At 48.7% G+C, this 13,275-nt stretch overlaps 1 protein-coding gene across 1 annotated transcript in view; it reads right to left on the bottom strand.

Moving 5' to 3' along the window:
* The window catches only part of ARHGAP45 (Rho GTPase activating protein 45), a 44,593-nt gene extending 41,354 nt beyond the window's left edge, over window positions 1-3,239 (bottom strand). The window contains exon 1 of the mRNA XM_056844580.1: window positions 3,111-3,239. Within this exon, the coding sequence (XP_056700558.1) occupies window positions 3,111-3,239 (129 nt within the window). The remainder of the gene's footprint in view (window positions 1-3,110) is intronic.
* Between the last annotated feature and the right edge of the window lie 10,036 nt (window positions 3,240-13,275).

Genomic DNA, 13,275 nt, shown 5'->3' on the forward strand with positions numbered 1-13,275 from the left:
TACCTGGAGGCTGGCAAACCTATAGGGAAGGGCCATGGTAGGGAAGTAGGGTTGCCAGGTCCCTTTTCACCACTGGCAGAAGGTTTTTGGAGCTTGAGGAGGGCAGGGTTTGGGGAGGGGAGGGACTTCAATGCCACAGAGACCAATTGCCATTTTCTCCGGGTGAACTGATCTCTATCGGCTGGAGATCAGTTGTAACAGCAGGAGATCTCCAGCCAGTACCTGGAGGCTGGCAGCCCTGTAGGGAGGGGCCGCTGTGCCCTGCCCCAGAGCCAGGAAAGACTTACTCATGAGGAGGGGCAGAGATGTGCCTTGTGGCCTCAACAGTCACACAGTTGCTCAAGAGCTTTTGAAATGAGCCAACGTCAGATGTTGTCGGTTGCGCAAACCTCCGTCATCCGAAATGGACTTGCTGCTCTGTGGCACTCTGTGTGTGTGTGCATGCACGCGTGCGCTTTTGGGTCAGAAGCTCCAACGTGTGTGTGTCGAATTCTGATCCCCTGAGTGCGGATTCAGCAAACAGCATTCTGCATAGACAACTAATTTTAGAAGCATCCAGACTTGTCAGTGCGAACTTGGCAGCTTTACTCCACTCAAAGCCCGCTGTGGTGCTGGATTGCTCCGCTTAGGTCTTATTTGGGATAAATCTCACACTTGCCAACCTCCAGATGGCACCTGGAGATCTCCTGCTGTTGATCTCCAGATAGGGTTGCCAAGCTCCAGGTGGTAGGAAAACAAAAATTGCACCTCTATACTCAATTATTATGAACTCAGTATAGGTATAAAAATAAATAGCTCAGAAGGTAAGTACAGTGTTCTATGTTATTAGTCACAAGTATAAAGCAAAATCCTATATGACATTAGTCACAAGTATAAATCACAATCCTATATGACATCAAGATCAAAAAAGAAAACCCCTCCTGTGCAATCCACTGTGATGAAGAGCAGATGCTTGCCCAAGACGGTTCAGCATTCGACATGTATAAATCTTCATAGCACAACTGACAAGTGCACATTACAGCCCGAAATTGACACGGACATCTCTACCTTGTGGCTGGGAAGCTACGTGACTACAAGCGGACGCAGCATATTGGACTATTAGTGGATTGCACTGGAGGGGTTTTCTTTTTTTGATCTTGATGTCATATAGGATTGTGATTATTTGGTTTGTGCTTTATACTTGTGACATAGAATACTGTCCTTACCTTCTAAGCGCCAGGTGGTAGCTGGAGATCTCACACTATTACAACTGATCTCTGGGTAGGGTTGCCAGGTCCCTCTTCGCCACCGGCAGGAGGTTTTTTGGGCGGAGCCTGGGGAGGGCGGGGTTTGGGGAGGGGAGGGACTTCAATGCCATAGAGTCCAATTGCCAAAATGGCCATTTTTCTCCAGGTGAACTGATCACTAGCTGGAGATCTCCTGCTATTACAACTGATCTCCAGCCTGAAACGGCGACCATATGGCCAGGTTTCAGGCAGAGAAGGGCCTTTTCCAATACCAGCTTTCTGCAAACTATGCAAAACTGAACTATCCAAGAGGGCTTTTTTTGCGCCGGTAATAGGCTTGCACTGTACAAAATGGTTTCACAAACTTACTCGGATAAGTGATTAGGGACTGTGGCCTATACTGCTGCGTATAGCTACTGTCAGTAGGAGCCTATTATGTAATTTTCACACGGTTTATTGCATCATGTGAATACTTATGACATCCTTCAGCTCTTTCTGGCTGCTTCCAGACCGCTACAATCCTAATGCATTGTTTATTGAATGTCCCATTTGGTTGATTGTCCTGACTCACTGTAATCTGCCTTGAGTCATAAGAACATAAGGAAAGCCCTGCTGGATCAGACCAAGGTCCATCAAGTCCAGCAGTCTGTTCACACAGCGGCCAACCAGGTGCCTCCAGGAAGCCCCCAAACAAGACGGCTGCAGCAGCATTTATCCTGCCTGCATTCCACAACACCTAATATAATGGGCATGTTCCTCTGATCCTGGAGAGAAAAGGTATGCATCATGACTAGTATCTGTTTTGACTAGTAGCCATGGATAGCCCTCTCCTCCATGAACAAAACACAAGAACACAAGAAAGGCCCTGCTGGATCAGACCAAGGCCCATCAAGTCGAGCAGTCTGTTCACACAGTGGCCAACCAGGTGCCTCTAGGAAGCCCACAAACAAGACGGCTGCAGCAGCATTTATCCTGCCTGCGTTCCACAGCACCTAATATATTAGGCATGCTCCTCTGACCCTGGAGAGAATAGGGATGCATCATGACTAGCGTCCATTTGTACTAGTAGCCATGAATACCCCTCTCCTCTGTGAACATGTCCACTTCCCTCTTCAAGCCTTCCAAGTTGGCAGCCATCACCACATCCTGGGGCAGGGAGTTCCACAATTTAACTATGCGTTGTGTGAAGAAATACTTCCTTTTATCCATTTTGAATCTCTCGCCCTCCGGTTTCGGCAGATGACCCCGTTTTCTGGCATTATGAGAGTGGGAGAAAAGCTTCTCCCTGTGCACTCTCTCCAGATCATGCATCATTTTATAGATCTCTATCATGTCACCCCTTAGCCTCCTTCTTTCCAAGCTAAAGAGCCCTAAGCGTTTTAACCGCTCCTCATAGGGCAGCTGCTCTAGTCCCCTGATCATTACGGTTGCTCTTTTCTGTGAGAAAGGCGAACTATAAATAACGTCAAGAAATAGAAATAAAATACCCAAGAGCTTCTTAAACAGGAGATGGGCCCAACGATTGAGCCGGGGTCTTCGGCAAAAAAATAAAATCATCCGCTCTCGTTCCCCGAAACAAGACATAAAGCCACAGAAAGCTGCTTTATACTGAGTCAGTTGATCTCATTTGCTATCATCTGCTCTGACAGGCAGTCGCCCTCCAGGGTCTCGGGCTGAGCTTTCCCCAGCTCCTTGGCCCTGGCTTCCTTGGAGACGCCAGGGGTTGAGCCTGGCGCCTTCTGCGTGCCAGGGACTGGTTCTGTGGTACCCGTCTCACAACCGACCACGCTCAGTCCACCTGAAGCTGACCACCACACCTACGCTGCCTGTCCCATTCTATACAGCGCCGAGCACATCCGCCGGGCCAAGGCAGCACGATATTACCTTCAGCCACACGCTGGCTCGGTTGGCGACGGAGTCCAGGACGTGCCCGCTGGCTTTCGAAACTTTCCTTCTCATGCTGGCGGAGTAGGGGCCGTATTTGGTCTTTCGGTTGGCAGGCTTGGCGAGCATCCCTCAGAGTCTGAGACCCCCTCCTCGCCGCATGGGGAGAAGCCAGGCCCCGTTGGCCTACGCCTCTCGAAAGCCACCCGGGAAGAGGCTGCAGCCTCAGACTGCACCCAGCCCCTTCTAAAAAGCCTGCAAGTTTTAAAAAAACAATGGGGGAAAAAGCTGCACTTCTACAAAAGGGCGGGGAAGGAAAGCCGCAATCGTCTCGGAAGCAGAAAGACGGCCGACTTGACAGCTTCCTCTTTTGGAGCACACTTTGAGAGGGTTTTAGAATTTGCACCAGAACCAGTTGCGGGGTGGGGGTGGGGGAGGCAGTCTCTCTGCTCAAACAAGCTCAGAGGTGTTTGAGCTGCCGACTCTGTCGAGTAAACTGACATATGTTGGCATGTGGATAAATCAACGGTCCCGAAGGGTAAACAGACTCCCTTTTTATTCTTTTTTCTTTTTAGATTATGCACCTGGGTCATCGAAGAGGCAATCGCTCTTGCATGCACCATCGCAGGCTTTCCCTCCTGCGTGCAATGTTAAGGAAGCATCCCATCTTGCATGACCCTTCAAAGAGGCATTCCCTCCTGCATAACCCCCCCCCAGCATGAACTGCCATAGAAGAGGCATTCTGTCTTGTAGGTACTGTTACAGAAACATTCAGTCCTGCATTACCCTTCAGAGAGGCATTCCCTCCTACATGACCCTCCCAGAAGAGGTATTCCTCTCAACGTGCACTGCTGTAGAAGAGGCATTCTGTCCTGTATGTACTGTTACAGAAACATTCAATCCTGCATTACGCTTCAGAGAGGCATGACCCTCCCAGAAGAGGTATTCCTCTCAATGTGCACTGCCGTAGAAGAGGCATTCTGTCCTGTATGTACTGTTACAGAAACATTCAATCCTGCATTATGCTTCAGAGAGGCATTCCCTCCTGCATGACCCTCCCAGAAGAGGTATTCCTCTCAACGTGCACTGCTGTAGAAGAGGCATTCTGTCCTGTATGTACTGTTACAGAAACATTCAATCCTGCATTACGCTTCAGAGAGGCATGACCCTCCCAGAAGAGGTATTCCTCTCAATGTGCATTGCCGTAGAAGAGGCATTCTGTCCTGTATGTACTGTTACAGAAACATTCAATCCTGCATTACCCTTCAGAGAGGCATTCCCTCCTACATGACCCTCCCAGAAGAGGTATTCCTCTCAACGTGCACTGCCGTAGAAGAGGCATTCTGTCCTGTATGTACTGTTACAGAAACATTCAATCCTGCATTACGCTTCAGAGAGGCATCCCCTCCTGCATGACCCTTCCAGAAGAGGTATTCCTCTCAACGTGCACTGCCGTAGAAGAGGCATTCTGTCCTGCATGTACTGTTACAGAAACATTTAATCCTGCATTACCCTTCAGAGAGGCATCCCCTCCTGCATGACCCTCCCAGAAGAGGTATTCCTCCCAGAATGCACTGCCGTAGAAGAGGCATTCCCTCCTGCATGAAACAGAAGAGTGGGAATCTCTCTTCTGAAAAAATCAAGGAGAGAGAATGTCTCTTCTAAGACGCTACCACCTTCTTGCATTTTTGGTACGGACACTGAACATAATTGCTAAAATTATCTGCCCCAAAGGACCTGGGGCACTTTTATAAAAAGAGTTTGCAAATCAATTAATCAATCAATTGATCTACGATTGCGGCTACAGTTACAAGCTGCTAGTACTTCCTCTTTCTCTGCCTCCTTCTGTGAGCATTTCATGGTGTGTGTGTGTGTGAGAAAGAGAGAGAGCAAAACAAAGCCTGACCCCGGAATTTTTGAAGTACTCATTTCATACTCCGTATTTTCCAGCCATCCCACACTGACATTTTGCTGTCACAGAAACCTATGCGTGTGTTTGTTTCAGCTAAAAAACCTCCCCTCTAAGCTACAACTATGTTTAGCATTAACCTGCTAGCAAAAATGCAAAATACAGTTGTAAAGTTATTGTACAAACAAGTACAGCAGAGTAAAAACAGACCAAATCGGAACAGAGAACTTACATCACTCCCCTGAACGCTCGTGGGAAGAGCCCCCCTCCTCCTATCTTTACAAATTAAACGAGGTAGTGTGGTTAGAGTGTTGGACTAGGATCTGGAGGACCCAGGTTCAAATCCCAATCCTGCCCTGAAGGTTGACCTTGGGCCAGCCCCATCATCTCAGCCTAACCCACCTTGCAGGATTGTTGTGGGAATAAAATGGAGGAGAGAACAATGTAAGCTATTTTGAGTCCCCATGGGGGACTCATGCTCTCCCTGTTTTAGGTGGGCTCTCTGCCTTTTAAAAAGAACTATTTATATATATACCAGACCATATTGTCGCAATTGTGACGCCGAATGAATATTGACGGCTTGTATCCAGTCAAAATTAATTCCACGGACTGTGGTGTCTGGTAACAAATATGACATATACTTCTATGAATGTCCACTATGACAACATAATTAGAAATTATAAAATTAGTTAATTAATAATTTACATATTAAAATTATTAAATTGTAGCATACAGACTTTATCCAAGTTCTAACCAGACCTGACTGTATTTAGCATCCAGGATCAGTTGAGGTCAGATTAGCGTGAGCCATCCAGGTCAGGGTGGGGTCTCATGGTGGAGCCCAATTTGACAGGTACCTTACTCAATTGCATCTTACTGAAGGCCCCAATAAGATTATGGCATTGAAGTTCCTCCCCTCCCTCTTCAGACTCTGCCCCCAAAATCTCCCGCTGGTGGCAAAGAAGGACCTGGACAGCCTAGTCCTGAGGTTGGTACCAGGGAACAATCCTGGATGAAGCCACAGTGTCCACACTCAAATGACTTGTGAAACTATAGTTGACTGTGACTAAGCAACTGACTTTAAACATAAGGACATAAGAAAAGCCTGCTGGATCAGACCAAGGCCCATCAAGTCCAGCAGTCTGTTCACACAGCGGCCAACCAGGTGCCTCTAGGAAGCCCCCAAACAAGAGGACTGCAGCAGCATTGTCCTGCCTGTGTTCCACAGCACCTAAGATAATAGATGTGTTCCTCTGACATTGGAGAGAATAGGGATGCATCATGACTAGTATCCATTTTGACTAGTAGCCATGGAAAGCCCTCTCCTCCATGAACCTGTCCATTCCCCTCTTAAAGCCTTCCAAGTTGGCAGCCATCACCACTAGGATTCCCAGGTCCCTCTTTACAACTGGTGGGAGGTGTTTGGGGCGGAGCCTGAGGAGGGCGGGGTTTGGGGAGGGGAGGGACTTCAATGCCATAGTGTCCAATTTGCCAAAGTGGCCATTTTCTCCAGATGAACTGATGGCTATCAGCTGGAGATCAGTTGTAATAGCAGGAGACCTCCAGCTAGTATCTGGTGGTTGAGAACAAAAATTGCACTCGTACTAGTATAGTCAAGCGGTGGAAAAGAATAGTACAAGGCTCACAGCTTACTGCAAAAACATATATTGAATAGTGAAAAGGTGAACGTGTCGACATACAACAAAGGAAACTGATGTATGAGCTGATGAAGCTGCCTGAGCGGCAGTGAAAACGCAAAGCATCCGGACGGCGTTCCAACTCCTCCTCGCGTCTGTCATCTTTCCCGCCCCCTGTGGGAATCAATTGTACATGGACTTTATTGGAGTCTTATGAGACCGTTTACAAATCTTTGTACATAGCAGCTCTTTGTAACTTTTGTAGCTCTTGACTACTTTGTTTGCTATACCCGGTCTACCTTAGTTTTTGATGAGTTTCCTTTGATATATGTCGACACGTTCACCTTTTCACTATTCAATATATGTTTTTGCAGTAAGCTGTGACCTTGTACTATTCTTTTCCACAGTATCTGGTGGCTGGCAACCCTAATCACCACATGCTTTCCAACTCTAAGTTTGGCATACCCTAACAAACCATAGTGAGTGGCGTAAACTCGGATGACCATGCTAACCGTGGGTGGTTCCATTAAACCTTGGTTCTTTCTGGAGCTGCTGAAAGGCTGCAGAGAGGTTGGTTGCAAGCAGATTCATTGCGAGGTTAAACATCCCGTTAAAACATATGGAATCAGAAGGCCCTGCTAGGCACACAAGAGACGTCAGGAGGGAAAGAGGTCAGGGCGGAGAGGCCCAGGTGGCGACAGTACACATTGCATACCCGGCTGGTTTCACCAGTGAAATGCGAGAGCCTGTTCAGCTACTTACCAAGGCGGCCTGGGGTATGGGACTTCCTGCCGGGCACTTCTTCGAGATGGAGGGTGTTTTCGTCAACTCGCGCTTCTTCCGTGAAAACATCGTTTCCTCCAGGAAAGGTAGCTCTCCGGCAAAAGGAACCCACGCCCAGTTCGGGGCCGGAGTCCTCCGATGGGCACCCGGCCCTTCCCATCCACCGGGCCCTCGATGCGCCCCAGACTCACCGACCTACCGACGGCGACACGCTTTCGAGAGCCCTCGCTGCCTGCTCAGCTGCAAGCACATGACTGCAAACCCATTTCCTGGCAGGGTTTGTCTGGCAGACCTGCAACACGACACAGGAAGAGAGCGGTGTGTATCGGGGTGTGTGCGTCGTTCAGGATCTGAATGGAGCATGCTGCATTACCGAATTCCTCTTCCCCATCCCCCTTGTTGTTTTGCATCCTCACAGGCCGAGGGTCTGGCGTGGGTTTTTTTGTGGCTTGACACACCAGACAAAGGGAAGTCGATCGAACCTCCCCCTTTTGATCGGTTCCTTTTTCTCCTTTATTCCCACGCCGGACGAACAGGACTCTCCGCCGCCGCACACAAAGTGAACGGCTCTAGCGCGGGGGTCGAATGCCGTTCTCTTGAATCAAACCACCTGCGGCACCTGGATTTGAAGCCAAAAGCGAACTGGACATTAAAATATTGTTCGAATCGAAACGCACAGTCCTTCTGTAGCACTGAACAGATAGGGGATGGACAGAACACCTAGTAACCCTCCCCGCAAAATCACGGTAATCACAAGCAAAACAGGAAAGTGGAAAACATAAGACGCAACCCAGCACAAGTTAAGTCTATTGAATTGCCACTGGTTGAGAGCCAGCGTGGTGTAGTGGTTAAGAGCGGTGGTTTGGAGCGGTGGACTCTGACCTAGAGAACCGGGTTTGATTCCCCCACTCCTCCGCATGAGCAGCATTCGCCAATCTGGTGAACCGGGTTCGATTCCCCACTCCTCCACATGAAGCCAGCTGGGTGACCTTGGGCTAGTCACAGCTCTCTTGGGCTAGTCGCACTCTCTCAGCCCCACCTCCCTCAGGGTGTCTGTTGTGGGGAAGGGAAGGTGATTGTAAGCTGCTTTGAGTCTCTCTTAAGTGGTAGAGAAAGTCGGCATATAAAAACCAGCTCTCCTCCTCCTCCTCCTCCTCCTCCTCCTCCAGGGACTCAGCCTTCCCAACCTGCATTACTTCCTTCTTGTCGGGATTCAGTTTCGATATGTTTGCTTTTAGCCAGTTGACCGCAGCAGCCAAGCACTGGTTCGTGACTTCCACCGCATCACCAGGAGAGGGTTGTGTAGTAGTCTAGCAAAACTACTCCAAGGCGTGGCACAATGGAGACGGACAGAAGAGTGGATGACGCTGGTGTTTTCGGCCAGAGATGGGAGACAGGGTGTCTGTTGTGGGGAGGGGAAGGGAAGGTGATTGTAAGCTGCTTTGAGTCTCTCTTAAGTGGTAGAGAAAGTCGGCATATAAAAACCAACTCTTCTTCTTCCTCCTCCTCCTCCAAGGTGAAATTGCAGGCTTAACTCTGCCTTTCCTGTGTTATGTTTTGTCAATAGTGCTTGGTTCTGGATGCATGGGAATTCTACGTTTTTATCACAACAGCCCTGTGAGGCAGGTTTGCTTAAGAGATTCCGCATGTCATGCGTGAATAAGGATTAAAACCCAGGTCCTAGTGGCGGGCAGCCCATTCCTAAAGGGGGAGGCTAATGCCCATAGGAGCCAGCATGACCCCTACGCCAGCATCCATGACGCTTCCACTGTGCAAACTGGCACAGCCAGGACCTCCAACAAACAACAACAGCAAAACCCAAAACACGACTACTACCACTATTATGATTATTCAAAATCCTGGCTCAAACTAAGATGTGAGCTTTTAAACTAGGGAACGCTCCAAGATCACTTTTCGTTACTCTGAGACATAGAATCATAGAATCATAGAGTTGGAAGGGACCACCAGGGTCATCTAGTCCAACCCCCTGCACAATGCAGGAAATTCACGACGACCTCCCCCCCCCACACACCCAGTGACCCCTACTCCATGCCCAGAAGATGGCCAAGGTGCCCTCCCTCTTATCATCTGCCTAAGGTCACAGAATCAGCATTGCTGACAGATGGCCATCTAGCCTCTTCTTAAAAACCTCCAGGGAAGACGAGCTCACCACCTCCCGAGGAAGCCTGTTCCACTGAGGAACCGCTCTAACTGTTAGGAAATTCTTCCTAATGTCTAGGCGGAAACTCTTTTGATTTGTGTTACCCTACGTGGGAACTGGTCAAAATTTATCCTGCTTGAATTCTTAGCAAAGATGCAATATGTAAGCTGGAGATATTATATGATGACTGATTTTTGAGGGACTGATGAAGAAATGTAAAGTCAAAGAATTCGAAACGTATCCCTTCTTCAATTTTTGGCATCATCTCTTGGTAACGTCAGAAACATCATTATAACTTGAAGAGGAACCCAGGACTTTCTTGTGAATATAACCTAAGGACTATAACTATACTTTGAATTTTCAAGTCTGGCTGTTCCCATTTGATTGTTGTAATATATATTGTACATAGTAGGATAGATTATTTAGATTGTTTGTTCTTAGTGTATAGTTGTGACTCTATGTTATATGTTGTAGCAATACAAACATTTGCACTTTGTTATACTTATTTGCTCCTGTGCTGATTTCCAAACCTTTAGGTATATGCACAGTGGTGCCTTTTTTCTTTCCACTAAGGTCACAGAATCAGCATTGCTGACAGATGGCCATCTAGCCTCTGCTTGAAAACCTCCGGGGAAGGAGAGCTCACCACCTCCAGAGGAAGCCTGATCCACCGAGGAACCCCTCTAACTGTTAGAAAATTCTTCCTAATGTCTAGACAGATCTAAACCACATTTAGAAATAGAATCTAAACCACATGTTCCCAATTTGTCAACAAGAATATTATGTGGAACCTTATCAAAAGCCTTACTGAAATCAAGATAAACTATGTCTACAGCATTCCCCTGATCCAGCCAGGTAGTAACTTTCTCCAAAAAGGAGATAAGATTAGTCTGACATGATTTGTTCTTGAGAAACCCATGCTGGCTCTTAGTAATCAGATCCATCCTTTCTAAATGCTCAAGGACTGACTGATGATTTGTTCAAAAACTTTTCCTGGTATAGAAGTCAAGCTGATGAGTTACCTGGCTCCTCCTTTTCCCCTTTAAGTGTGTAAAGGGCTGTCAAGTCACAGTTGGCTTATGGCAACCTCAGCATGGGGCTTTTAAGGCAGGTGAGAAGCAGAGGTGATTCGCCATTGCCTTCCTCTGCTGAGTCTTCCTCGGAGGTCTCCCTTCCAAGTATCGACCCTGCTTAGCTTCTGAGATCGGATCGAGCTATACCATGCCATCTTCCCTCATGACGTCGAGAAAGCCAAAAGCCAGCTGCCCTGACCTGGATAGCCCCAGGCAGGCTAGCCTGATCTCATCAGATCTCAGAAGCTAAGCAGGGTTGACCCTGCCTAGTAGTTGTCTGGGAGACCTCCAAAGAATTGAGGGGGGACATGATCGCTCTCTTGAAGTATTTGAAGGGCTGTCACTTAGAGGAGGGCAGGGAGCTGTTCCTGTTGGCAGCAGAGGAGAGGACTCACAATAATAGGTTTAAATTGCAGGCGGAAAGGTACCGGCTGGATATTAGAAAATATTTTTTTACAGTGAGAGTTGCTCGACAGTGGAATCGGCTTCCTAGGGAGGTGGTGAGCTCCCCCTCCCTGGCAGTCTTTAAGCAGAGGCTGGACAAGCACTCGTCAGGGATGCTCTAGGCGGATCCTGCATGAAGCAGGGGTTGGACTAGATGGCCTCTATGGCCCCTTCCAACTCTATGATTCTATGGAATACCAGGGTTGTGAAGCAGAGGCAGGCAATGGCAAATCACCTCTGTTAGTCTCTTGCCCTGAAGCCCCTACCTACAGGGTCGTCAGAAGCCAGATGTGATTTGACTGCAAAAAGGGGGGGGGGATGCCAGCCGGCTCTCCACTGCCCTCTGTTGGCAGAACCTGTTTAAACCAGGAGCAGCTGGTCTCCCATCTCTGGCCGAAAACACCAGCGTCACCCACGCTTCTGTCCGTCTCCAGTGTGCCACGCCTTGGAGTAGTTTTGCTAGACTACTACACAACCCTTTCCTGGTGATGCGGTGGAAGTCACGAACCAGTGCTTGGCTGCTGCGGTCAACTGGCTAAAAGCAAACATATCGAAACTGAATCCCGACAAGAAGGAAGTAATGCAGGTTGGGAAGGCTGAGTCCCTGGAGGAGGAGGAGGAGAAGAGCTGGTTTTTATATGCTGACTTTCTCTACCACTTAAGGGAGACTCAAACCAGCTTACAATCACCTTCCCTTCCCCTCCCCACAACAGGCACCCTGTGAGGTAGGTGAGGCTGAGAGGGTGTGACTAGCCCAAGGTCACCCAGCTGGCTTTTTGTGGAGGAGCGGGGAAACCAACCCAGTTCACCTGATTAGCCTCCGCCGCTCATGTGGAGGAGTGGGGGATCGAACCCAGTTCTCCAGGTCAGACTCCGCCGCTCCAAGGAAGTAATGCAGGTTGGGAAGTCTGAGTCCCTAAAAGAAATTGTGCTCCCCACGTTTGATGGGGTTCAACTGACCCTTGCTGACTTGGTTAAAAGCCATGGGGTTCTACTGCATCCTGCGTTATTTCTGGACAAGCAAGTTAATGCAGCTGCAAAAAAACACACACAAAAACTAAAACACTTTCTTACAGCTTCGTCAAACTTAGAAGGTGGCCCCCTTGCCTTAACTCGGCTAATCGGCCCACCTGGATCCATGCCTCATTCACATTGAGACTAGACTACAGTAATGCTCTCTGCGTGGGTCTGCCCTTGAAGTCATCTCAGAGACTCCAGTTGGAACATGCATGGGGTCATGTGAGCACATGAAGCGGCCTGAGTCTGAATCTGACCCCAGGGAGGAGGCAACCCCCCACTTAGCTTTACCTTGAGTGCCCCCCGCCCCCAGTTTCCTCTGGGTTGGCCCAGGCTGCAGTTCCTGGACTGGCCACTTATAGGATGGCGCTGTGGCTCCCTTCCTCATTAGGTTCCATAGGCTTGCCTGTAGCCCCACTGCAGGAGTTGGGCCCCGGGGTCCTGGGTTCGAGATGTCTATCAAGCTCGGTCTTGTCAGCTCCGACCAGCGGCGGCTTTCTGGCTGAGATCTTTCATGTCATCTGTGACCTTACCCTTTTAACTGGGGGTCTTGAGGCCTGAACCTGGGGCCTACTGCGTGCAAGCCGATGCTCTGCTACTGCATGCCCCTTTCTCCATCACACACCAACATCTGGAAGAACCTGTATTAAATAGTGCTCTGTTTGCACTTTTTTTTTCATTTGCAGGATTCACCGCAGCCGCTGAGAGGCAAATTAGGGTTGCCAATTCTGGGTTGAAAAATTCCTGGAGATTTGAGGGTGGAGACTGGGGAAGGCGGGGTTTGGGGAGGGGCCTTAGCAGGGTGTGACGCCATAGAGCCTCACCCTCCAAAGCAGCCGTTTTCGCCAAAGGAACTGGTCTGTGTAGTTTGGAGATCAGTTGTAATTCTGGGAGATCTCCGGGCCCCACCTGGATAGGGTTGCCAACTGCCAGGTAGTATCAGGAGATCTTGTTGGGAATTAGAGCAGAGACAGTCCACGTCTTGGATCTTACACCGACCAGATGCAAGGCCTCTCTGCTCTTAGGAGCAAAGGTGGATTTTAAGCCTGTAGATACCAGTTAGTGCAAACTAACAGGTTTTGTAGGGAACTAGTCATGTAGAAAGAAATTGTTGTTGTTTTAATCCATGTTACCCTACCCT

The sequence above is a fragment of the Euleptes europaea genome, chromosome 2 (genome assembly GCF_029931775.1).
Source record: "Euleptes europaea isolate rEulEur1 chromosome 2, rEulEur1.hap1, whole genome shotgun sequence".
Taxonomy (NCBI): domain Eukaryota; kingdom Metazoa; phylum Chordata; class Lepidosauria; order Squamata; family Sphaerodactylidae; genus Euleptes; species Euleptes europaea.